The sequence below is a fragment of the Arvicanthis niloticus genome, chromosome 16 (assembly GCF_011762505.2).
Source record: "Arvicanthis niloticus isolate mArvNil1 chromosome 16, mArvNil1.pat.X, whole genome shotgun sequence".
NCBI classification, from domain to species: Eukaryota; Metazoa; Chordata; class Mammalia; order Rodentia; family Muridae; genus Arvicanthis; species Arvicanthis niloticus.
In genome coordinates, this window is record NC_047673.1 from 61,879,749 (window position 1) to 61,903,978 (window position 24,230).

Below are 24,230 nucleotides of genomic sequence, written 5' to 3' on the forward strand. Positions count from 1 at the left end.
AACGAGTTAGGAAGGGGTGAGCTTATTCAGCAGTGAGTCTCAGGCTGAAAACATTCTAGGCATAGATTAGATTGTATGAAGCGTAGAAGCTTCTAGGTTTAGGCCTAGGTTAGCAGACTGAGGCAGGAAGCCTCGGAGACAACAATTACTATAGAAGAATAAAAGTTACTTATAAGGCCACATTTCCTAAAATTTCCAGAACCGCCAGAACTGGTGCCGCTAGCTAGGGACTAAGCATGCAACAGCTGAAGCCGTGTTGGACATTTCGTTTTCAAACTGTAATACTTTGCCTCTCTATATCAAAGGGTCAAAATTCTGGGCTACAGCATTCGGTTGATAAACTTAGCCCATCTGCATATATTATTGGATGGTAGTGGGGGGTGTTGTATGAGAAAGAATTGGCTCCTTGAACTCCAGAGAATCTACGGCTTTCTTCTGGCCTCCTTGGGCATCTGTGCATAGGAGACACACAGGGGCACCCACACCAATAATACAAATAAGTCTTAAAAAGAGAAAACCTAAGATCTGCCAACCAACTATCAGAATAACTCCAGGAGGATTGTTTTTCACTGGATGTAAAATCAACATGGAAACCAATTGTATCTAATTAGTACCAGGTCCTGAGTTGGAGCTTCAGTCTTCAGGCTTGCAGGAAGTTCTTTTTTTCTACTGTAGCAACTCTCTGCTGATGTCAGAATTATCAGCCACCAAATCTAAGACTTCACGGGTGAACTGTACCATTGCTTTATGTATTATGCAGGATGAGTTGTGCACCACGCGATACCACTGGATGAACATGAGCCATCATCAGAAAGAGTAGTGTGCTAAGTTACAGGAAGTACACATTTTATTTAAACACCCGTCTTAGACCCAGAGTCTATAGAGCTGTGTAAATTTACAAAGAAAATATTGGCTTAACAAGTACAACCCCATAAAAGTTTCCTAGGAACTGCCGAAGGAGCCATGTAAACAATGCAGTGGCCATGCTATTGCACTAAGATAACCCTGTGCACAGGATGAAGCAACACCTAGGAGGAAGGGATCTGTTCCCTGAGGGGAAGTGGCAGTGATGCTCAGAAAATGAAGGAATGGCTCTGGGGCAGGAGAGATGAAGCAGGGAATGGAGCAGCAGGGAGATGGAGCAGGGACTGGAGCAGCAGGGAGATGGAGCAGGGAATAGAGCACCAGGGTAAGTATGTATTGGTCAGTGATTAGATATGCAGTCTGGGGATCAGTGCACTTGAGGATGGGTCAGTTAAACTGTTTAGCCATCTTATTCACTTTTGAGGTGATACTTTTTTTCCAAAGTTTCCGGGTACCACTGAGTTCTGTCTCCTTCTCTGCTAGGAGAAAACCAAACACACTATGTTTAAAAGCTTGTCTCCTCTTCAGTGGGGAAGAAGGCGGGAGTGTGGTGGGTGGGTATTGTCCAGGAGCACTTAGAACTCTGTGGTGTCTCCATCTGGAGTTACAGAGTCTTGAGGCAGGACTTGTCTTCAGCTTTAGCATTGAGAGAGCATCAGGGATGAAGCCTCCATGGGGTACCAGAGAAGCAACTCTGAGCAAGGGGCCAGGAGACGGTTCACTCAGTAAAGGGCTTGCTGTGCAAGCATGAGTTTGGATCTCCAGAACTCATACAAAAATCTGGGTACAGAGGCATGTTCCTGTAACCGCAGGGGCAGGAAGGCAGAGATGGCTGGGGCCCCAGGACTTGCCAAGTTGGTTCCAGTTTAGCCACACTGGCTCTATGTGAGATTCTGTCTCAAAACAAAACAAAACAAAACAAACAAAAAGGTGAAAAATGATTGAAGAAGATTGACCATGTCAGCCTTTGATCACTAAATGCATGGATATATATATATATACACTCAGGAACAAGTGGACATAACACACAGGCACAAATTCATTTTAAAAAATTGAACTTTTTTTTTCATAAAAACTAAAATAAGAAACTTTCAAAACCCAATAAAGGTTATTCATAACAAAGCATGCAGCACTGCAGAGAGATTAAGAACTGGAATTCAGTTGCCAACATCCCTGTTAGTTGGCTCACAACTGCCTGTAACTCCAGTTCCGTGGGATGTGACACCCTCTTCTGGACTCTGAGGGTACCTGCACACATGCACATATTCACACATACATACATACATACATGCATGCATACATACATACATGCATGCATACATACATACATACATACATACATGCATGCATGCATACATACATACATACATACATACATGCATACATACACTTAAAAATAAATCTTAAAAACATATGACAAACATTTTATTTAGCTGCACAGCACTGAAATATTTCCTTGTATGATGGAAAAGGATGTCATTTACTTATGTTATTCAACATGATACTGGAGACATTTATGAGGTGATACTTGTAACACAAGAGAAAGAAACCCTTAGGGATTGATAATGAAGAAACGATAGTTACTGTTTTCCGATAAGATAACTGTTGCATAAGAAATCTGAAATAACTTGCAGATCAATGAACAAGAGAATATTTTTCCTAGATATGGAGTCTGTATGAAAACCAGTGTGTTTCTCATGTGCACATCAAACAATATGAAACTGAAATTTAAAATGGGGCCAGGCAGTTGTGGTACACAACTTTAAATCCCAGCACTTGGGAGGCAGAGGCAGGCAGATCTCTGTGAGTTTGAGGCCAGCCTGGTCTACAGAATGAGTTCCAGGACATTCAGGGTTACACAGAGAAACTATCTCAAAAAAAAAAAAAAGAAAAAGAAAAAAAGAGAAACTTTAAAGAGGAAATGTATACAAAAATATAAAACATTTTAAGTAGTAATCCCAGCATTCAGGAGACAGAGGCAGAAGGATTATGAGTTCATGTCTAGCCTCAGGTACATAGCTTGCATCATAGGCACTGGGGTGCCACTGAGTGGTCTAGTGCTCGTCTAGTATTTGCAGTGACCTAAATTTGACCCCCAGCACCACAAAAATATACAGATAGATGGTCTGTCTATCTATCTATCTATCTATCTATCTATCTATCTATCTATCTATCTATCTATCTTTTTGAGACACAGTATCTCTACATAGTCCTGGCTTTCTTGGAACTTACTATACAGACCAAGCTGGCCCCAAACCCACAGAGATCTGCCTGTCTCTGCCTCCTGAGTGCTGGGGTTTAAGGTATGCACCATTCAATATTTTAAAGACACTAGTTGGAACATCCACATTCATCTCTCTGCTCTGCTCTCTGATCTTCTTAAACTTGAGTGAGCAGCCAGCTGCCACTACAGCGGAGAGCCACTGATACCACATTCCATCCTCACCACAGTGTAGTGTTCCTTCAATCCTCTTTTCCCTTAAAAACAAAACAAAACATTTCTTTTCCTGAAATGATGAATTGCAATGTAATTTAAATAAAAATATGGAGGGCTTGTGTGTGGTGTGTGTGCTCATATAAGCAGATCTAAAATGTTTTATACATGTGATGGTACACACCTTTAATCACAGCACTTGGAGGCAGAGGCAGGTGGATCTCTCTGAATTTCAGGTCAGCCTGGGCAACATAGTGAGACCTTCTCTCACATGGAAAATGTAGCAAACCAAACCAGTAACAAGAAACCCAAACCAAGCTACAAACACTTAGCAACAAAGGCGGTATTGTTGACAGTGTCATATAGGTACAAGGAACTGATCACCATTGACCTGGTGGTTACTGTAGAGGGAGGGAAGGGCTTGTGATGGGGAAGGAATGTACTTAATGCTTTTGAGGTACTAAAATTTTTTTAGGTACAAGATTTTATTTCTTAACCTGGCTGGCAATCCACTGATATTTGCTTTCCTATAATTCATTTGTCTCTCTATTTGTCTTTACTTACTCTCTGTACGTGCATGTGTTTGATGAACCATAAAACATGAATCTATTGTAAAGACAGTAAAGCATTACAAGTCACTATGAGGTACAGATGCTGCCTGGATTGAGGTGGTGTGGGAGAGAGGGGCTTTCTACATAAGATTCACACTCAGGGTCCACACATATTTTCAAATCCCCTCCCCTGTTCCCTGTCTCCCCCAGTCACTTTAAACAGATGTCGAACTGAAGTCCACAGAAAGCTTCTACCTACTCTGTCTGTCTGTCTGTCTATCTATCTATCATTCTATCATTTATCAATATCTATCTATCTATCTATCTATCTATCTATCTATCATCTATCTATTATCTATCTATTTATCTATCCATCTATCTATCATTCTATCATGTATCTATCTATCTATTAATCTATTATCTATCTATCTATCTATTAATCTATTATCTATCTATCTATCTATCTATCTATCTATCTGGCTGGCTGGCAATCCACAGACATTTGCTTTTCTATAGTTCATTTATATAGCAAGCTTCCTTTCTTCTTTTATATTCTTTTCTTTTCAGGGTTTGGAACCAAACCCAAGGCCCTAGTTTTTTTTTTTTTTTTTTTTCCATATTCCAGCCATCACACCTCTTCCAAACTTCCAGCTTGTCATTCCACACAACAGAGACTCAAACTCTGTCCAGCATAGTCTGTAGCATAAACTGGTCCATCTCCTGACCTTGCTCTCATCTTCCTTCCCCCCATTTAGCTCATCATCGCCAACAGTGGGTAAACAGCCCACTCACTGGTTCTACAGTTACACCATCAATGCCTCTGATTCGATTCTGCTGTTGCATAAGGTAGTTCAGTGCAATGGGAGGTTGATATAAATTACCTGAGTTCCAACGAGAGCAAGAGAAAAACTGGAGCCGGGCAGTGGTGGCACACGCCTTTAATCCCGGGAGGCAGAGGCAGAAGCAGGCGAATTTTTGAGTTCGAGGCCAGCCTGGTCTACAGAGTGAGTTCCAGGACAGCCAGGTCTATACAGAGAAATCCTGTCTCAAAAAACCAAACCAAAACAAAACAAAAAAAGAGAGAAAGACTGGAGAGAGCAGCAGTCAGACATTTATACAGCCCACACTGACCACCAGTGACTGGGATGGGCTTGCTTTGCTTTCAGACGCGTCAGTAATTCAGCCCTAAAATCTCATCCTGAGAATAAAGGTGAGGGAAAGCATAGGAATCACTCAGCAGATACAGGGCACACCAGATACAGGGCACACCAGATACAGGGCACACCAGATACAGGGCACACCAGAAGCTATCTGTGCCCCATAAGTGCTGCTTAAATTGCAGCCTCATACGCAAAAATGATTCTTGTTTCAAATTCCTAAGTTGTTGAATGGATTGTCATGTGTCAACAGGTCACTGATACAACCTCTAAGATATGGGCTTTGAATCTATTTCATGAGCTACTGGATGTTAGGAGTGCTTTTAATGGGATTTTAGTAATAACTTTGTGTGTAATTTTTTTTTTAAAGGCAGAGTTTCAGGTAACCCGGGCTGGCTTTGAACTCACTCTGTAGACAAAGATGACCCTTCAAGTCCAGATAATTCTACTTCTATCTCCAAAATGCTGGGTTTCAGGTATGGGCTACCACTCCTAAATATAGCTTATATTTAATAAAGATTCTGGTTGGTACCAGTGTGCAAAGGGATTTGAATGGACCAATACTGGAGATGGAAGAGGGCTAAAGAATATTCAAAACAGAGGCCAGAGGAGAGCTTTGTCACAAAACCAACCAGCATCTGCCCCATGCCCAGATGGTCCGGTCAAGGCAAGTGAGGGCAGTTCCAGCCCGTTGGCCAGAAATTAGTTCAGGAATAGACATGTGTTGGGGTCAATTATGGTCCTTTCGATTTTAAGTGGAAACCCCAGCCTACTGTCTCAGAATGTGATTATATTTAGATAAAGTTTTTTTTTAATAAGATGAATAAGATTAGGCAACTAAGATTGGTCTTGATCCAGTATTCTTGATATGTATGTGTGTATAAATAAACTTTTCATGTATATTGTGTTATTTGTGTGTTTATTTTTTTCTACGTGTGTATATATACACGTATGGGAGTATGTATTCATGTACCATGGCACGCCTGGGGAAGTCAGAGGACAACTTGTGTAAATCAGGTCTCTGTCTCTAACACAGGATCATTGGAATTGAACTTAGGTTGTCAAGCTTGGTGGCAAGTATCTTTATATGCTAGAGTGTCTTGCTGGCTCTTGGCTGGTATGTTTTATAGAAGAGAAAATTTGAGCATAAGAGGACATATGGGGATAGATGCACACAGAGGAGACCATGAGGAGACACAGTGGGAAGGTGCCTCTTCACAAGGGAGGCAGAGAGGCCTTGGAGTGGGGAAGGCTTGCTGGCACATTTATCTTGGATTCCAGTTCTCCAGAACTGTAGGGAAATAAACCCACAGTGTTTAGGCCAGTTAGACAGACAGTTCCCTGAGAAGCACCATTGCAGAAGTGCAGTAAGTCTCTCATTTCTGGCCAATGGGGAAACACACGCCAGAGGTCTCTGGTTTAAGAGCCACAGGAAGAAATGAGCCATTTTGAATCCATTGTCTTGCAGTAATGCCTGGAACAGTAAAAGCCAAACATTTTGAATTCGGTAATAGGATGAAGTCAGGGTAGGAGAGACTCAATGAGCTCATGGACTCAAAGATGTGGACAAACTGCTACATCAGGTAAGCCTGCCGCCTTCTCTCTTTTTAGAATAATTATTTCATCAAGTGATAGATTCACTTTTCTTTTGTCTAAGCCAGTTTGAGATAAAATTTCTATTAGTCAAAGCTAAAAAATCCAGATCTGGACAAAACTCGAATCAAGGACAGTGAGATTTGGATGAGGTGGTATGAAGAACAGAGGCAAAAGGACATGGGAGGTCGAACCTGGGACACAGAGACTCACTGGCTGCTGTTGGTCACAAGAGGTGATAGCCTTCAAATAGTCTAGATTTTCAGAGACTCTTAGGTCTAATTAGTTGTAAGCTGTTCTAGGATTTATGTACCAGCAAGAATGTATAATAATACTAAATGTGTTAACTATCACAAAATATATCTAGGAATCAATAAAAAAGTACTAAAAGAAGTATATATATATATATATATATACACACACACATATATATGTGTGAGTATGCATATTTTAAAATATTTATTTATTATTTATTTATTTTTAGGGACAAGGGCTCATGTAGAGACTGGCCTCAAACTTTCTATGAAGCAGAGGAGGATATTGAACCTCGTTTTCTACCTTCATCTTTTCTTTCACTCAGCAAATTTTTTTCTGAGGGAGTAGGACTTAGTTTTCTGGGGATGGCAAAAAACTCTCTGGGACTGGTGAAAAGGGTGAGGAAACACATGCACATGGACATGCACACACTGGCTCTCACACACACAGGCACACACACCCACTCATACACACACACACACTCTCTCATACATACACACTCTCATACACACACTCTCTCTCATACTCACACATGCACACTCTCATACACACACAGACACACACACACTGTCATACACACACTCTCTCATACACACACACACACACTGTCATATACACACTCTCATATACACACACACTCTCTCATACACACACAAACACACACCCCTTCTTTCTCTCTCATACACACACATTCTCATACACATACACAGACACATACTCTCATACACACAGACATACACACTCTTTTTTTTTTTTTTTTTTTTTTTTTTTTTTGGTTTTTCGAGACAGGGTTTCTCTATGTAGTCCTGGCTGTCCTGGAACTCACTCTGAAGACCAGGCTGGCCTGGAACTCAGAAATCCACCTGCCTCTGCCTCCCAAGTGCTGGGATTAAAGGCGTGCGCCACCACCGCCCGGCCATACACACTCTCATACACACACTCATACACACACATCCTCATACACGTACCCTCTCTCTCTCATACACATACACAGACACACATTCTCATACACACACAGACACACAGACACACAGACACACAGACACACAGACACACAGACACACAGACACACAGACACAGACACACACACACAGACACACAGACACAGACACACACACACAGACACACACACACAGACACACACACAGACACACACACACACAGACACACACACACACAGACACACACACACACACAGACACACACACACACAGACACACACACACACACACAGACACACAGACACACACACAGACACACACACACAGACACACACACACACACACACACTTGGTGGATGAAGTGAGGTTCCACAAGCTCTAACAACTTTATTTCTTCTCCCACAGCTTATGTATGCCAGCGATGTCTTTCAAGCAGTACAAACATTACAATGACTCCACACTCCTCCTCAGTTTACCAGATGACCTGTTGAAGCTGGCTTTGACAGCCTACCCTGGCTCAAACTCACATACGGTTATGTTGCAGTAAACCTCTTGCTCATAGGAAGTCCATAGAAGAAAAGACACAAGTCAATAAGTATCAAATGAATGCTGCATGCCTAGATTGGGCAGATTTACCACTAAACTACACTATTCCCCGGCTATGAGAGTTCTTAACAACTTGCTGCAGCATTCATTTGATATTTATTGACTTGTGTCTTTTCTTTACTGAACTCCCTATGGTCAAGAGATTTACCGCAACATGGTTACATTCTATTTTTCTTTAAATGAAGAATTACCATGTGTAAAAAATCATGTTCTCTAATACTTTTACATGATTAAATGTTTTATGTAATATAAGCAAAAGATAAATAATTCCCAAGAACACATATACAAAAATATTTAAGAAACTTGTTACAGATTAACAAATTGTAAGCAAGCGAGATACTTTTTCTCATCCAGTTTCTCTTACTGGCAGGCTGCAATTTGCAGTTACGATTAGGGATCAATCATTTTATTATTTATCATGAAAAGCAATCTTACAAAAAAATCTTAAGGGAATCACAAATCTAAACTTTTATATAAAAAATCAGACATTTCTATTATAAACCTCAGAGTGTACATCCACTCACCAACAATTTTTAAAAAAATCATTTCAGGAAGCTGAGGAAAAGAATGGGTACAAGAAATTAACCATCACCTTGATCACCAGCTCAGCCTCACCAAGGAAGGCCTGCCAGTTAGTACTAGTTGGGCTTCCACCATTGTTCTTATTCCCTACAAAAAAACCCAAAACCAAAACCAAAACCAAAACCAAAAACAAAAACAAAAAAAACCAAAACCCTTGGTCAGTTTTCTAGAGTGTTCCTTTCTGAACTTTAAATTATTCCCCAAGGTTTTCTATGTCAAGGCCACTGACAAAATGATCTTGCCCTAACTTTGTCAACAATCTACACCTCTAAGTTCTTTCTAAGGGTGGTGGTTGAACTGTTAATCTGCTCCAGCAGCAGTGCCTAAAGAGCAATCACTATTCTTGTAAGTGTCAATGACACCGCCCAGTGGGGGCTAGAAACCACCTTAGAGTTTTCATCAATGACACCGCCCAGTGGGGGGCTAGAAACCACCTTAGAGTTTTCATCAATGACACCGCCCAGTGGGGGCTAGAAACCACCTTAGAGTTTTCATACAACTCATACATTAAAAAGGACATGGTGACTGCCAGGGCCACAAGCAGAGCAAAACTCCACAAGAGCATGAAGTCCTCAGGACACGTAGTCCTTGGGGCTCTGCCTCTCTGAGACACACCCATTGTGATTGTGCTAACAGGCTGAATTCCATGAGCTCTAAAGTGGTTTTGCTGTTCCTCTTGCATGACCCCCAACAGGGGGCTACATGAGACCTAGTCTCAAAAACCTCCTCCTTCTCCTCCTCTTCCTCCTCCTCCTGCTCCTCCTCCTCCTCTACCATCACCGACACCACCACCACCACCGACACCACCACCACCAGCACTGGCAAAAATTTCCTTTTCCTATGAATGATGATTGTGGTAGATGTTAGGATTTTTTTTTTAAAAATAAATATACAATTTTCAGAAAAGATACAAACTGAAAACAACGCTCAACATCACTTCCTGGAATATGGAACAATACAAACAGACCACACTGAATATTTGTCTTTTAGAGCTCACTAATCTCAGAATTACCCTGCAATGAGCAGATGCTGTATCTACACAGGGCATCTTGCCAGAGGGAAAGCGTGTGCCTCACTAGGCTTTCCCCATAAAAGGAACAAAGTCTCACACGTGCAGGGTCCTCAGCAGAGAAAGGTTCCTGTCATTACTCAGATAGCAACTCTCAGCTTCTGCCAGGTACAGAGGGAAGGTGATTGCTGTGTGTGGAATAGTGGGGAAAGGATTTTGGCTCAGGTCACAACGAAAGCCAGAAGGTGCTGAGTTAAAAACCAGGAAGGGGCCTTTGAGTAGTTGAGGACTAGCTAGGAGCTGAGACAGGGATAAGGGGAAAAGGAGGTCAGGATAAAAACGCAACCTTCTTGCTATTCTCTAGATGACCATGACCCAAGTTGGCGTCCTGCTGTTTATCATCGTCGCCACCAGAGGGTGCAGTGCAGGTGAGTCTTGCTACAGGAACCCAGTTTCTTCAAGCCACCTCTAGCTTTAAAGGCAAACAGCACAAGACTGGGTTGCTCCCAGGATCTGGGTCTCTGAGGGCCAGAGATCATGATCCCCCAAATAGAATTCCTCTGTGTAGCCCTGGCTGTTCTAGAACTCGCTCTGTGGATCAGGCTGGCTTTAAATTCAGAGATCTGCCTGTCTCTGCCTCCTGAGTGCTGGGATTAAAGTCATGCACCATTGAAGACTGGCTGATTGTGGCTTTTTAAAAAATGTTTTGAAACTAAAAAAAAGATTGTATTATTTTTCCACTCATTTTCCTCTTCCCTTCCAACACTTCCCAACTATGCTCCACCCCTGCTCTCTACCAAAGTAAGTGCCTCTTTTTTCTTTTTCTTTTTCTTTTTTTTTTTTTTTTGAGACAGGGTTTCTCTGTGTAGCCTTGGCTGTCCTTGAACTCACTCTGTAGACCAGGCTGGCCTCGAACTCAGAAATCCGCCTGCCTCTGCCTCCCAAGTGCCGGGATTAAAGGCGTGAGCCACCATTGCCTGGTGCCTCTTTTTCTTAATTGTGGATATATAATACATATTTCTGAACATATAAATACTACTTAGTCCATTGCCATTGAGACGACGCCTTTCAGATGTAGGCTGGGTACTTAGAGCCTCTTGAAGAAATTGACCTTCAGTGAGATTCTGAGACAAGTCCTGGTCCAGATTCTGTGCCTGTTTGTGGCTCTAAGGAAACCTCTACAAGAACTGTGTCCTGACCCAGTCCTTTCTCAAGCCTTGGCTTTAGGGTTTCAATGCCAAAAGCATGGTCTGGTTTGTGCCCAGACAATATTTTCTTCTGTCCAACTCTCTACAAGAACTCAACGGTATTTTTAAAATGTATAATTCCTCTTTACTGCTTTTTTTTTTTTTTTTTTTTTGAGTTTTAAGGAAAAAGGCAAGTCCCCAACTGCTGTCTTACTTGATCTAGACAGGATAGTCCTTTCCAGCTTGATGTTAGGGGATACGGTGAGCACAATCCAGAAGGTCTTGCCTTGTGAGCATGGAGCTTTACACCAGACGACTTCTGGCCCCAAAGTCTGTTCCTGTACTTCTAGGACTTTGTAGAGTTGAGGCTAATTTGCAAAGGGCCTCATTCTATGGTCTCTTGGTTAAGTCTCTGCACTGTGACCTCAGTACCTATGATTCAGGCTCATTAGGCTAGCTGCATTTCTTCTAACTGCAAAGCTGGACTTCACTTTATGCAGGACATTGAACACAGTCTTCCCCTCAGGACACTGGACACAGTGCTCCCCTCAGGACTTTGGACACAATGCTCCCCCCTGCTGTCAAATCTCTTGTCTTTCTTCCTTGTGGATTCTCAGAGCGAAGCTCTCAGGTGTCATGGAATGAGATTAGGATGAATGATAAGGGGAGGGTGGGTGTTGCATAATGGTGAACTTCTGCATTTTCCCTAGCCAAAGAGAACCTGGACACCAACAGATGGGCCCATCCTTTCTTTTCCTCTCTGTTCAGAAGCTGCAAGGAAATCAAGCAGGAGGACACAAAGGCACAAGGTGAGAGAGGGGATTTAAGAGCACTGGAATCCCAGCACTTGGGAGTTGAGGGCAGAGGATTGTAAGCTCCAAGCCAGCCTGGGGAGACCCTAACTCAAAAGTGCAAACAAAAACCCAGTTAGGAAATCAGGCTTTTGTCCTCTGGAACAGTCTTTATTTTTATCTATCTATCTATCTATCTATCTATCTATCTATCTATCTATCTATCTATCTATCCATCCATCCTGCATACAGTAATTCTGCACCTATGCCTGCGTTCCAGAAGAGAGAACCAGATGGTTCTGGCTACCATGTGGTTGTAAGAATTGATCTCAGGACTTCTAGAAGAACAGCCAGTGCTTTTTAACCTCTGAACCACCTCTCCAGCCCAAGCCTTTATTATTATTTTTTTGCCTTTATTTTTTAAATATAGAAAATATAATAAAATATACATAGTGGATAAAAATTGCAACTTAGCCAATTATAAGGATCTTCAGAGGCAAAAACCAACCTTCACAACGGTATAGATTACTGCTGTCCATCTCCAGAACATTTTTGTTCCCTTAAATAGTAACTCTGTGGACTCAAAGCAATACTTTTCTGTATTCCCTGGGAACTGGGTTGTTTCCTATGTCTATGAATCTGTCCATTCTTGTTACCTCATGTGAGTAGTCTGCCTTATTTCATCAGTATGCTTCAAGGCTCATACATGTTGTAGAACACTTAATCTATGTAAAGAATTATTATTATTAACAACACATCTGTGGCCGGGAATGTGTACATGTGTGTATAGGTACCTGCAGAGTTCTGAAGAGGGTATTTAGTTATTTGGAGCTGGAGGAACAGGTGCTTGTACACTGACTGCCGAGTGTGACTGCCGGAAGCTAACTCAAGGCCTCTGCTAGAACAGTACTTGCTCTTAACCAGTGACCATTTCTCTAATCCACTTCATTCTTCCTGATGTATTGGATATATAGAAATGTACACAGTATTTATTGCATATAATATACAGCACAGTAGATTGTTTATTCCTTCTTTTTTTTTTTTTTTTTTTTAATAGAGAGAAATCCCTGGGTTGTTTCTGCCATTCAGGTCTTGTGACCAGAGCTGTAATGACCATGAATGTACATGTCTGAGTCCCTGTTCCCAGTTCTTTGTATAGACTGAGTGCAGTTGTTAAGTCCTTTGATAATAGTATGTTTAACTTTAGAAGAAACATCACTGTCAGTTTGGGTAATTCTGTGTTCTTCCTCAGTCACAGAAACGTGGCTTTCTGAACTCAGGTGGATCCCAGAGACACATGTGGTAGGATACCCAGGGTTTGAGGTATTAGCCATGTTTGTAGTTTCCAGAGCCATTCTGCTTTTGGAGTCAAGATGGACAATGAACCTGCACCCAGGAGGACTGTGGACTCGTTCTCTCCACAGATGGCCTCTATTTCCTGCGCACGGAGAACGGTGTCATCTACCAGACCTTCTGTGACATGACCACTGCAAGTGGTGGCTGGACGCTGGTGGCTAGTGTGCATGAGAATAACATGCATGGGAAGTGCACTGTGGGCGATCGCTGGTCCAGTCAGCAAGGCAACAGAGTGGATTACCCAGAGGGGGATGGCAACTGGGCCAACTACAACACCTTTGGGTCTGCAGAAGGTGCCACAAGTGATGACTACAAGGTTGGTGGACTCTGTGGTCCACACTGGGAAAGTGTGAGGATGTGAGTGTAGCTCAAACATGCCAGGGAGAGGGCTGGAAGGCTGCCCCTTGACATAGGGCTGAAAAAGTGAAAAATACTGATCCTGAATTCCAAACTCACCCATCTAGGCTCATAGGCAAGTAGGTGCTGGCAGTGGGACCATTATCCTTGGAGCTGGGGGTATCTTAGCATGGCTAGAGCCCAGAGAGGTCAGCTCTGCTGAACACTGTGCATATGCGTCCTTTGCTCAGTGAACTCTCCTGCTCTGGTCGGTCAGGCTCAGTGTTGGTTGCTTTCCAGAACCCTGGTTACTTCGACATCCAGGCTGAGAATCTGGGGATCTGGCATGTGCCCAACAATAGCCCCCTGCACAACTGGAGAAACAGCTCCCTGCTGAGGTACCGCACCTTCACTGGCTTCCTGCAGCACATGGGCCATAATCTGTTTGGCCTCTACCAGGTACTCAAGACTACTCCCTTTTCAAGGGTGTGGAGAGGCAGGTGCTTGAGGTTGGGTGGGAACCATCATTCCACAAGCTTGTGTTCCATGTTTCCCTAACTCTAAAGTGTATGAGTGTAAAAGTAACTTTTATTTGCCCCAAGTAATTGTCATCTAGGTTTACTGCCTCCATCTGCTAACCTAGGCCTGGTCCTGGAAGCCTCTTCACAATCTCATCTAGGCCTAGAGTGTGTTCAGCCTCTGAGACTCACTGCTGAGTAACTCACCCCGTCCTGGTTCTAACTGATCTCTGACCAGCTGATTCAGCTGAGCTGTTCTGGCTCAAAGCTCCCTTGCATGCTGCCTGATTCAATCTGGCTTCTCTTGGCTGCTTCTGAATTGCTCTACTTGGCCTCATACTAACTTTGACAACATATTCTTATCTTCTGACTCCTTCTCATTCTCTGGCTTGTTCTGTCATCATCTGTGTCTAGCTTGTTATCTCTCTTCAACCTGTCTCTGTACAACTATACCAGTAAAGCTGCTTCCTTTCTTTCTCTCTTAAGAAGCCTCTCTATTCCCTGCTCTCTTGAAAGTTGGGCATATTCTATTCTGTAAAATCTTTCTCTGATTCATCACTTTGTCTGCCACTTAATTAGACATCACTTTCAAACATCGGTTCTTCCTTCTACAAACTACCTTTACCTTCATTGTTTGGGATTAAAGGTGTCTACTAAGAGTGTGTCTGTATTCCAGACAGAGGGATTAAAGGTGTGTGCTAAGGCTGAGCCACACCACAGCTAGAAACAGGTTTTTCCAGTAAACACAATATTGATCAAATATCCTGCAACAAAAGATGGTCCCTTTAGGAATTTTGGATCAAGGGAGGCATTAACAAAGGAAAGCATTCTTTTTTGTCTGACTGGTTTGAAAATAATGTCAGTTACTGGCCCAATGCTGTGCTCCTGCATGCATGACAAAGGTCATGGGAGTGCCAATGCCACAGTCCTTACCCAGTAATTTCTTCTGTTCCTTGTAGAAGTACCCGGTGAAATATGGAGGAGGAAAGTGCTGGACTGACAATGGCCCAGCATTACCTGTGGTCTATGACTTTGGTGATGCTCAGAAGACAGCCTCTTATTATTCCCCCTATGGCCAGAGTGAGTCTATAATGCTCTTCCGAACTCTCTGCAGGACATGGGTGATCAATTCAGTTATGATAAGTAGTGGTCATTTACCAACCATTGCAGCCTGCTCTTCTTGTATGAATGTTTGTGTTTTGTTTTATTTCATTTGCATGATTACCCTTGAGCTCTGAACTATTACTAACCCATTCTACAGACCAGGAGACTGGAGCATTGAAGGTTCAGGAACTTGGCTGAGAGCACAGGGGACAAGCAAGAGAGTTGCCATTTGCACTGGGGAAGCTTGGCTCTAGAATCTACTCCTAGCAATCCTTATTGATCTAGTACTTTCCCAGGAATAGGCCAGGTCCATGTGCATGCTATAAAACAGCAGCAGCAGCAGCAGCAGCAGCAGCAAAACCGGAGGGAGAACAACAGAAAAAGACGGAGTTAGATTTCTGTTATGAGGGGTGACTATTGTGTTGTTTAATATAAATCCATTTGCCCTCATAGATGTTGAGCCTATACTGTGTAATTTCACGCTCTTATTACTTATGCTTGGCATATAAAAGTTTAAAACGAACAGAGTCAATATACTGGCCAGCTGCTGTGACTGTCCCTCCGAGGTCAGTGGTCTCTTTCTGTGTTACTCTTCATAGAAACCTTCAGCAGATTGGCGTCTTTTGAAGACTAACTCCTGGACTCTGGGGTTTGGAAAAGGCTCCTTTTGGCTAAGTTTGTGGGAGGGATGCTTCAGCCATGGGTCATGGTAGTGTCACACTCAACCAGTCTTTCTATCTGTCTTTCTGTTCCTCCCTTCCTTCCTTCCTTCCTTCCTTCCTTCCTTCCTTCCTTCCTTCCTTCCTTCCTTCCTTTTTTCCTTCCTTCCTTCTTTCCTTCCTCCCTCCCTCCTTCCCTCCCTCCTCCCTCCCTCCCCTTTCTTTCTTCCTTCCTTCCTTCTTTATTTCTTTGTCTCTCCTTCCTCCCTCCCTCTCTCCCTTCCTCCTTCCCTTCCTTCTTTCTTTATTTTTAGTTTTTTTTATTTTATTTATTTATTTATTTATTTATTTATTTTTATTTTTTGGTTTTTAGAGACAGGGTTTCTCTGTGTAGCCCTGGCTGTCCTGGAACTCACTCTGTAGACCAGGCTGGCCTCGAACTCAGAAATCCACCTGTCTCTGCCTCCCAAGTGCTGGGATTAAAGGCGTGCGCCACCACCGCCCGGCTGTATTTTTAGTTTTTGAGACAGGGTTTCTCTGTGTAGCTTTGGTTGTCCTGGAACTCTCTCTGTAGTCCAGGCTGCTCTTGAACTCAGAGATCAGCCTGCCTCCGCCTCCCAAGTGCTGGGACTAAAGGCATGCACCTCCACCTGGCTGCCACCAGTATTTCTAATGTGTTGAACTAGAATGTGTATTGCCTCGCACTTACAATCTCTATATTGACCTTAAGACAACTATTTTCAGACCCTTCCTTGAATGCTATTTTCAACTTTTTCTTTTCAGAGGAATTCACTGCAGGATTTGTTCAGTTCAGAGTGTTTAATAATGAGAGAGCAGCCAGTGCCTTGTGTGCTGGCATGAAGGTCACTGGATGTAATTCTGAAGCTGTGAGTCTTTTTTAAAAATACTGTTTATTTTATTATTTCGAATTATGTATATACCTGTGGGTTTTTGTGTAGGTATATGCATGTGTGTACCCGTATCCTTGGAAGCCAGAAGAAGGTGTCAGATTCCCTGGGAAAGGAGTTACGTGTGTTTGTGACATGCCTCACATAGGTGCTTGAAAACAGAACTGAGATCCTCTGCAAAAGCAGCAAGTGTTCTGAATTGTTGAGCCGTTTCTCATAAGTCTTATTAGGGATAACAGTGATTGTGAGGTCAGGGATGCTTAGCTCCGCTGCAGCAGCCTGGCAGTCCCCTGAGCCTGGGGTCATTAGACTCTGGCTGTTTATTTTTCTAGTTTGTGGCAAAAAGCAGAATGAGGAGGAAATCTTCGGGTAGTCCACAGTAGGAATTACCAAGAATACCAGATTCTTTTGGAACCCAGACCTCCTCAAAGTAACAGTCTGAGAAAAGGGTCCTCAGCTCCTGACAGTGGCCCTATTCCATGGTTTCGTTCCTTGGTTATTAGAGTACCCATTCTCCAGACAGGATGTGGAGGCTTTGCTGACAAGGAGGCCCCTGACTGTGATGGAAGGTGATGAATACAGGAGACAATGACAGGGAAGGTCTCTGGGAAATCCTGGATCCCATTCCCCTCCAGTCAAGTCGAAGAATATGAAGTGTAGTGTGGACAGGTGTTAGTGTGTATTGTCTTATTGTTCAGCATAGCTTGCTTTGAGCACCTAAACTGTAACAGTGCAGAAGACACGAAACACCACGCAGCTTGCTAGCACTTAAGAGTTTAGACATTCATACAAATGCATAGTTGTTATCTGACATGTTTGAAGTATAGTAGAAATACAAACCAAGGTGCTTGTATGTGGGTTAGTAATAAAACATTTGCCTAATGTGCAGAAGGTCCTAGGTTTTGGTTTTTAGTGACATAAAACAAAAGAAAGTGCCAGAAGCCTCCTGATCTGGAGAGGGTAGTGGTGGGGGCACAGAGTAGGACTCTAGTGATAGCTTTAAAGTCTGAGGGTCTCAGGGCATTCTAGCTTTCTAACTGTACTGCAATGCAGATGATAACTTCTAAAAAGTCCTAAAACCTTTTTTGCTCTCTCTGAGGGTAAAAGACTGCTGGTTTAGGTGATTAACACCTGTAGCCTAACAGCAGAGGATTACGCAATGCAGCCTTTGTTCTGTCTCTAGGAACTGCTGGGCTCTAACTTTTACCTGCTAGTCTGAAGTCGCAGGAAGAAAAAAAGAACACTTAGGAGATTATAGAGCTTATTGCTAAGTTGTATAAAGTTTCCTATGAAAGCTATCTAAGGGGAAAAGTGGAAAGATCCTAAGCGGAGAAAGGGAAAAATTCTATTCTATCTGGGGAAAGGAAAAAATTCTATTTGATAAACTGCTCCTCATCTTTTTGTCCTCAGTGCTTATACATCTTTCAGACTACATGGTCACATGATCACATTACAAAGTTCATCACAAGTTCACACAAAAAATCAAATCATAAATTGAAATAGAAGTTTACAACAGAGAATGTTTACAAGTGTATCCATTAGGAGCAATTATCTAGCTAAACATTCATCACCTGTCTCAGCTCCACAGGTTCACTGAAGGTTTAAAACAATAAGTTATGAGTGAAGTTTTGTATAGATAAACCCAGGCAATATTTTATCTTCTGTCCTAGCACCTGTAATAAATCATTAGTTCCCTTTTTATGACCTTTGGTTAATTGTTTTACAGCCTCTTGGAATGTGCTCTGAGTAGGAGAAAGTCTGGTAACTATATAATAGCAATTAACTGGTGACACTTGGGAGACTGGCAGAGTTCTCGTTGCAGTTTTGACTATCAGAAACGGACTTAATAGCAGTCATATTATAAAAGAACTTAATAATCACTGATATAATTTTAGGAATTCTTATAGGATCACCATTAAGACTTAAGAAGTCATCTATTTGTCTATATAGTATCACTACAAGAGAGTGCATTTTCATGGATCTGCAGAGATCTGCCCCAAAGGGGTGGGCTATTACTTAGTGATTGCTATATATGTTTAATAATAACAGGAAAGGCATATTAATAGCAGGATCTTTCCTAAAATGAATCCCTTATAACTTTGCTTAGTAAGAATCACCTGTTGCGGATTATATAGCAATCGAAAGCAGGCCATTTCATGATGATCACCTGCTAGTTATTAGCTTGTCCCATTACGGTTCCTGACAAGAAAGCAAAACACAGCACCTGCAATGAGCACTGGAAATGGCAGAGTACTCTAATGGCAGGAGAGGGATTTTGGTTTTGAGACAGGTCTCATATATCTCAGGTTAGTCCTAAGCTGCATAGTGAGTTGATTCCTCCTGCATTTACCTTCCCAGTGCCAGGATTAAAGGCATGTGACACCACATCCAGTTTATAGGCAAGGTAGTTTTTGAGTTGAGTCTTGGGAGATGGACAGAAGCTTATGATGCAGGCCAATTTAGGGAGAGTGAATAGTGTAAGCTTACCAGTGTTTCAGCTAGCACTGGTATTGAGGGAAGCTCAAGCTGTGCTTTAGTCTTGGTGTATGGGATGGATGTAGAGTAGAGGCAAGAGCTGATTTAGGGAGTGTTAACAGGAACTAGACCAGGAAGAGTCTTTTACATCACCCTAGTGAGTTTGTACTGCATATGTAAATGATGGGAGCCCTCAACACATTTTAAAGGGAGCATTGGCTTGATTATCTGTGTGTTACTAAAGTTGACACTGATAGGCATAGTATGGCAGGTTGACTAAGCACAAAGAGAGATGCTTTCCATGGTCCAAATGAAATGTGAGGTAGGGCAGTATCCACATATGGGCTAAGGAACACCAATAACTTAACATTTAAGACCAGATGAATACACAGCATGGGAAGAGATATCTAGGATAACCTTATGGGTTTCACTTGGGGGAGTGAATACCATTTAAAAAGTTTTAGTAAGTTTACTTAACTGATAACACAAAAGTTATATGTTAATAGGATACATTGTGATGGTTCAATACACGAATGTATCATGCAATGTTTACATCAACCTGTATCCTCAAAATGCATTTCCTTGTGGTAAAAACATTTCAACTACTTTTCTCTTATACTAGTAATTTTTTCTGGGGTGGGTTCTGCCCTACTGTATCCTGTTAAGCTCCCAAGTAAATGACATAGAGACATTAGATTTTATTAACAAGCTGCTGGTAATATACTGGGCAGTTTCTGAGCTATTCTAACCCGACTAGGCTATCAATAACCCGATAAATGCCTCAGTGCTTGAAAACTGAGTCTTGCTCTGTTCCATGTGTGTCCTCAGGGTTAGCTTCTCTTAGCCATGTGCTTATGGTCCTTCCTGCCTCATGGCGACCTCTTTCTTCCCCTCTCCTTGTCCCCTTATGGTCCGTACCAGAAATCCTTTCACTCGATCTGAAGTTCCAACTTCCTCTCTCCCCTGCCCAGAGGCTCTGGCTTTTTATTTACCAATCAGAGATTATTGGGGAGCATTCTTTACGGCACACCGGTTAAGACAATGCTCATGTCCAGAGTGCAGCCTGATCTTGGGGCACAGAACTTAGCATCTAGATATGCAGTGCCCTAGAGCAACTTTAACACCCTCTAGCTTTTGAACGTTGCAACTACTATCATGATCTATAACCGTCCTTCTCTGCAATAGCATACTAGTGTTTCTTGTTCCTATTTAACTGTAACTTAGTACCCATTCAGTCTCTTTCCTTCCCTTGTTTTTAGGATAGTGTAGTAGAACATTATTCTGCTACTTGGGAAGTTGAGACACGGAATCAGCAAGTTTAAAACCACTGAATATCATTTACTAAGTTACAATGTCTGAAAGAAGACAGGTTTGGAGCAAAGGAGGGATTTACACACATGCTGCTGCATGTTTTTATCAATGATGGATTGTTTGTATGACAGTGGTCCATGTGGTAGCATTGCCTAGAAATGCCATAGTAATTCTATGTTGTTTGAGGACACCCTATGATGTTCACACTGTGGCAAAACAGCCAATGAATTTCTCACAGTAAATCCCCATTGCTCAGTGGCACATGGCTGTAACTCTGTTTTTTCCCCCCACGTGAAGCTTGAGACTCTGGTATAGCAATTTGAGTGGCAGATGAATTTAAGATCTTTAGCCCAGGAAACATCAGGGATGGAGATAAATTGTTTAAACCATGGATGAATATTTGGTTAACTGAAGGCACAAGGGTGGCACAAAGTATAGGGAGAATTATAAATGTGTCCCCTCTGGGAAGTAGCACTTCAGGAATTCATGAAGAAAAAAATCTAACCAGAGAACCTGTGAACAGAGATTCAGAGGAAAGATAGGAAGAGACAATCATGTTACTAAAGCTACTGGAGGGGCTTTTATGGGTAAAATAGATCAATGCTGCCAGTGGAGAGGCTGGCGAAGGAAAAAGAGTCCACTGAGTTTGGCTATTGAGGTGTCTCTAAACTCATTAGCTATACTAGTCAGTCTTTTGCCTCTGTGATAAATACCTGAGAGAAAGAGGTAAGAAACTTTAAGGAGAAAGTCTTATTTAGTTTCATAGCTTTTAGCCTGTGACCAACTGGCTCCATTGTTGTTAGATCCATGGTGAGACAGAACCATCCTACAGGAAGGGCGTATCAGGAGTGTGGCTTACTGAATGGTGACCAGGAAAGTGAAAGCCAGCATGAAAGGCCAGGGAAAATCATCTCCAAAAACATGCTACTCTGTGGCTGAGGAGATAGATGGCTTAGAGGGTAAAAGTCCTTGGGGTGCAAGTCTGGTGACTTCAGTTCACATCTCTAGAACCCCATATGTCAGCTGCACATAATCTTGGAAGTGCCTGTAATTCCAGTGTTCCCTAGAGAGGAATGGGCAACAGAGGCAGGAGCCTTTCCAGAAGCTGGTAGGTCAGCTCACAAGAGTGGTGAGGAGAACCAGCTCATACAAGGCGGAAAGGCAAAGACCAAAATATGAAGACTGCCCTCTAACTTCTGTGATCACATAGGTACATTTGTGTCACATGTGTACTTGTGAACCCCAACTCACTTCCTTTCCCAGTGACCTATTTTCTCTAACCAGACCCCAACTTCCACAGCTCCACCACCTCCCAATAGTCAGTCCAAAAACATGAACACACCAATGACTAACCAATTGATGATGTAACCAGGGTCCCCATGTTCAATCCCTTCCCTTGCCTCTGAATATTACACTGGGACCTGGACTTCAGGACACACACACACCTTTTGAGAGGGCATTTCATATCTGAATCATCTCACCAACTGACCTCTCCTGGTTTCTCTGTGTTTTCCAGCACTGCATCGGTGGAGGAGGATTCTTCCCAGAAGGTAACCCCCGGCAGTGTGGAGACTTTGGTGCATTTGATTGGAATGGATATGGAACTCACATTGCATACAGCAGTAGCCGGGAGATAACTGAAGCAGCTGTACTTCTGTTCTACCGCTGAGAACTCTGTGGGATGGACCCAGACTTCTCCCATCTGTGGACTCCAAGGCATGGAGAATACTGACCTAGTAACTAGAATTCCAATGACCAGGAAAGGAGAATAAATCATGTTCACGGCAAGCTTGGTGTCTTTATGAATTCTTTCTGTGCAGGGGTGGGAGATTTCAAAAGAGTTTCTGCTGCCCCGGTTGGTTGTTCATGGGACACCAGGGCAAGAAATCTTGATACAGTAATACTCTTTTAAGTAGGCCCTCAAACATTCTGAAGGGTACAGGGAGGGGAGGGGGCACTTTACCCCACTGCTTTCTTATTTTGTTTTTAAAGATTGAAATAAAATTTATTTATTTATTTTGTGTGTCAAAGAATTATGTGCTGGGTGGCAGCGGTGGCTCATGCCTTTAATTCCAGTACTTGGAATTAAATATCAGGCACATTGAGAAACCCTCACCTATTCCCATCTCCAGACCCAAGGGCCAGTCCTTTTAAAAAGGCCCCCATCTTCCAGAGCTTGAATGGAGAACTTTATAATTCAGGAAAGTCTCTACTAAAGAGTGAATGCAGTTAGCAAATGCGTTCAGTTAGCAAATGCGTTCACTCTTGCCCTGTTCCTATTCATCTTGCTAAGTTTTCTTTTCAATCCTTATACACCAAACTTAAGTAAGAAGAGCTTTGACTTGCACAGAGTAGGCTAAGTGCTTATATGTGCCACCTTTGTACTTATTTTAAACAATATGACAATCACCCCTCACAACAGAAATAAAACTCAATTTTTCAAAAAAACATGTTTATTTATTCTGTGATATTTTCATACCTGTATCCAATGCATTCGTATCAGACACATCTCTATCTCCCTCCCCGTCTTCTCCAACGTGTCCCATTCCCGACTTCATGCATTTAGAGAACAAAATAAAACAAAAACAAAAAAGGAAAGCGAACTCACTGCATCCCTCTGGCTGTCAAACTGCGACTGTTGCGGTAAATCTCTCGCCCATGGGAAGTCCATAGAAGAAAAGACACAAGTCATTAAGTATCAAATGAATGCTGCATGCCTAGATTGGGCAGATTTACCATTAAACTACACTATTCCCCGGCTATGAGAGCTCTTAACAACTTGTGGTTTCCTAGGTCTTCTTCGTCTTCTCTCTCTTCACCAACTGCCCTCTGCTTCGACCAACTGCCAACTCCCTGCTTCTCCCTTCCTTCGGCTCCCTGGTCTTCCTCTTTTTCTCCCTCTGGCTCCTCCCACTCCTCTTCTACTGCCCAATCACTGGCTGTAGCCTTTATTTAACAAATTTGATTGGACAGAAGGTTTACAAGATTCACTCCTCCTTCGCAGCCCCTCCCAGGAGTGGAGTTACCATGACAACAAGAGGCTAGGGCTATCCACCACATGCGACTGTGGAGCTATTCACTCGAGTGCAGATATCTTCCTAGTGGCCATATATCTACAGAAAAATGAATTGCCCTCCCCCAAGGACCATCAACTAACTGCCAATGACTGTCTCTCCCCAGCCATCATTAACTGCCAATAGCTTGATGGCTAAAGGGAAGACTCATAACAGCTCAAATGAAAGTACAAATTTTGTAACCTGGACACCCATCATTTCTAACTTGAGCACATATCTCATCATTTCTAACTTTACTCAATAACAGAAAGCACTTATGTAGGTACTTTTGTGATTTAATTTAATATTCTTCATAAATTCTTCTTTTTGTTGTTCAAGTTTTTGTTTGTTTGTTTGTTTTTTTTTTTTTTTTTTTGAGACAAGGTTTCTCTGTGTAGCCCTGGCTGACCTGGAACTCACTCTGTAGACCAGGCTGGCCTCGAACTTAGAAATCCGCCTGCCTCTGCCTCCCAAGTGCTGGGATTAAAGGCGTGCACCACCATGCCTGGCTCAAGTTTTTTTTTTTTTTTATTGGATATT

The 24,230-nt window shown here is 42.4% G+C and overlaps 1 protein-coding gene across 2 annotated transcripts; it reads left to right on the forward strand.

The window, feature by feature from the left end:
- Nucleotides 1-1,073: 1,073 nt before the first annotated feature.
- Itln1 (intelectin 1) lies at nucleotides 1,074-22,425 on the forward strand. 2 transcript variants are annotated; one of them, XM_076914477.1, is made up of 10 exons: nucleotides 1,074-1,189; nucleotides 5,377-5,482; nucleotides 6,521-6,589; nucleotides 10,357-10,420; nucleotides 11,890-11,988; nucleotides 13,395-13,642; nucleotides 13,963-14,121; nucleotides 15,140-15,260; nucleotides 16,727-16,830; nucleotides 22,154-22,425. In XM_076914477.1, the coding sequence occupies exons 4-10, from the start codon at nucleotides 10,357-10,359 to the stop codon at nucleotides 22,304-22,306; spliced, it is 948 nt and encodes a 315-aa protein (XP_076770592.1). In that variant the 5' UTR covers nucleotides 1,074-1,189; nucleotides 5,377-5,482; nucleotides 6,521-6,589; the 3' UTR covers nucleotides 22,307-22,425. The 2 variants fall into 2 exon arrangements, with proteins under 2 accessions (XP_076770592.1, XP_076770591.1); XM_076914476.1 differs by lacking the exons at nucleotides 1,074-1,189; nucleotides 5,377-5,482; nucleotides 6,521-6,589 and adding an exon at nucleotides 10,004-10,160.
- The last annotated feature ends 1,805 nt before the right edge of the window (nucleotides 22,426-24,230 follow it).

What these genes read in the sequence shown, in the direction of transcription:
- Itln1 (XM_076914477.1), top strand. Translation starts at nt 10,357, where the DNA reads ATGACCATGACCCAAGTTGGCGTCCTGCTGTTTATCATCGTCGCCACC. An exon ending in GGAGGACACAAAGGCACAAG is followed by an intron (nt 11,989 to 13,394) that starts GTGAGAGAGGGG and finishes TTCTCTCCACAG; the next exon opens with ATGGCCTCTATTTCCTGCGC. An exon ending in ATCTGTTTGGCCTCTACCAG is followed by an intron (nt 14,122 to 15,139) that starts GTACTCAAGACT and finishes TGTTCCTTGTAG; the next exon opens with AAGTACCCGGTGAAATATGG.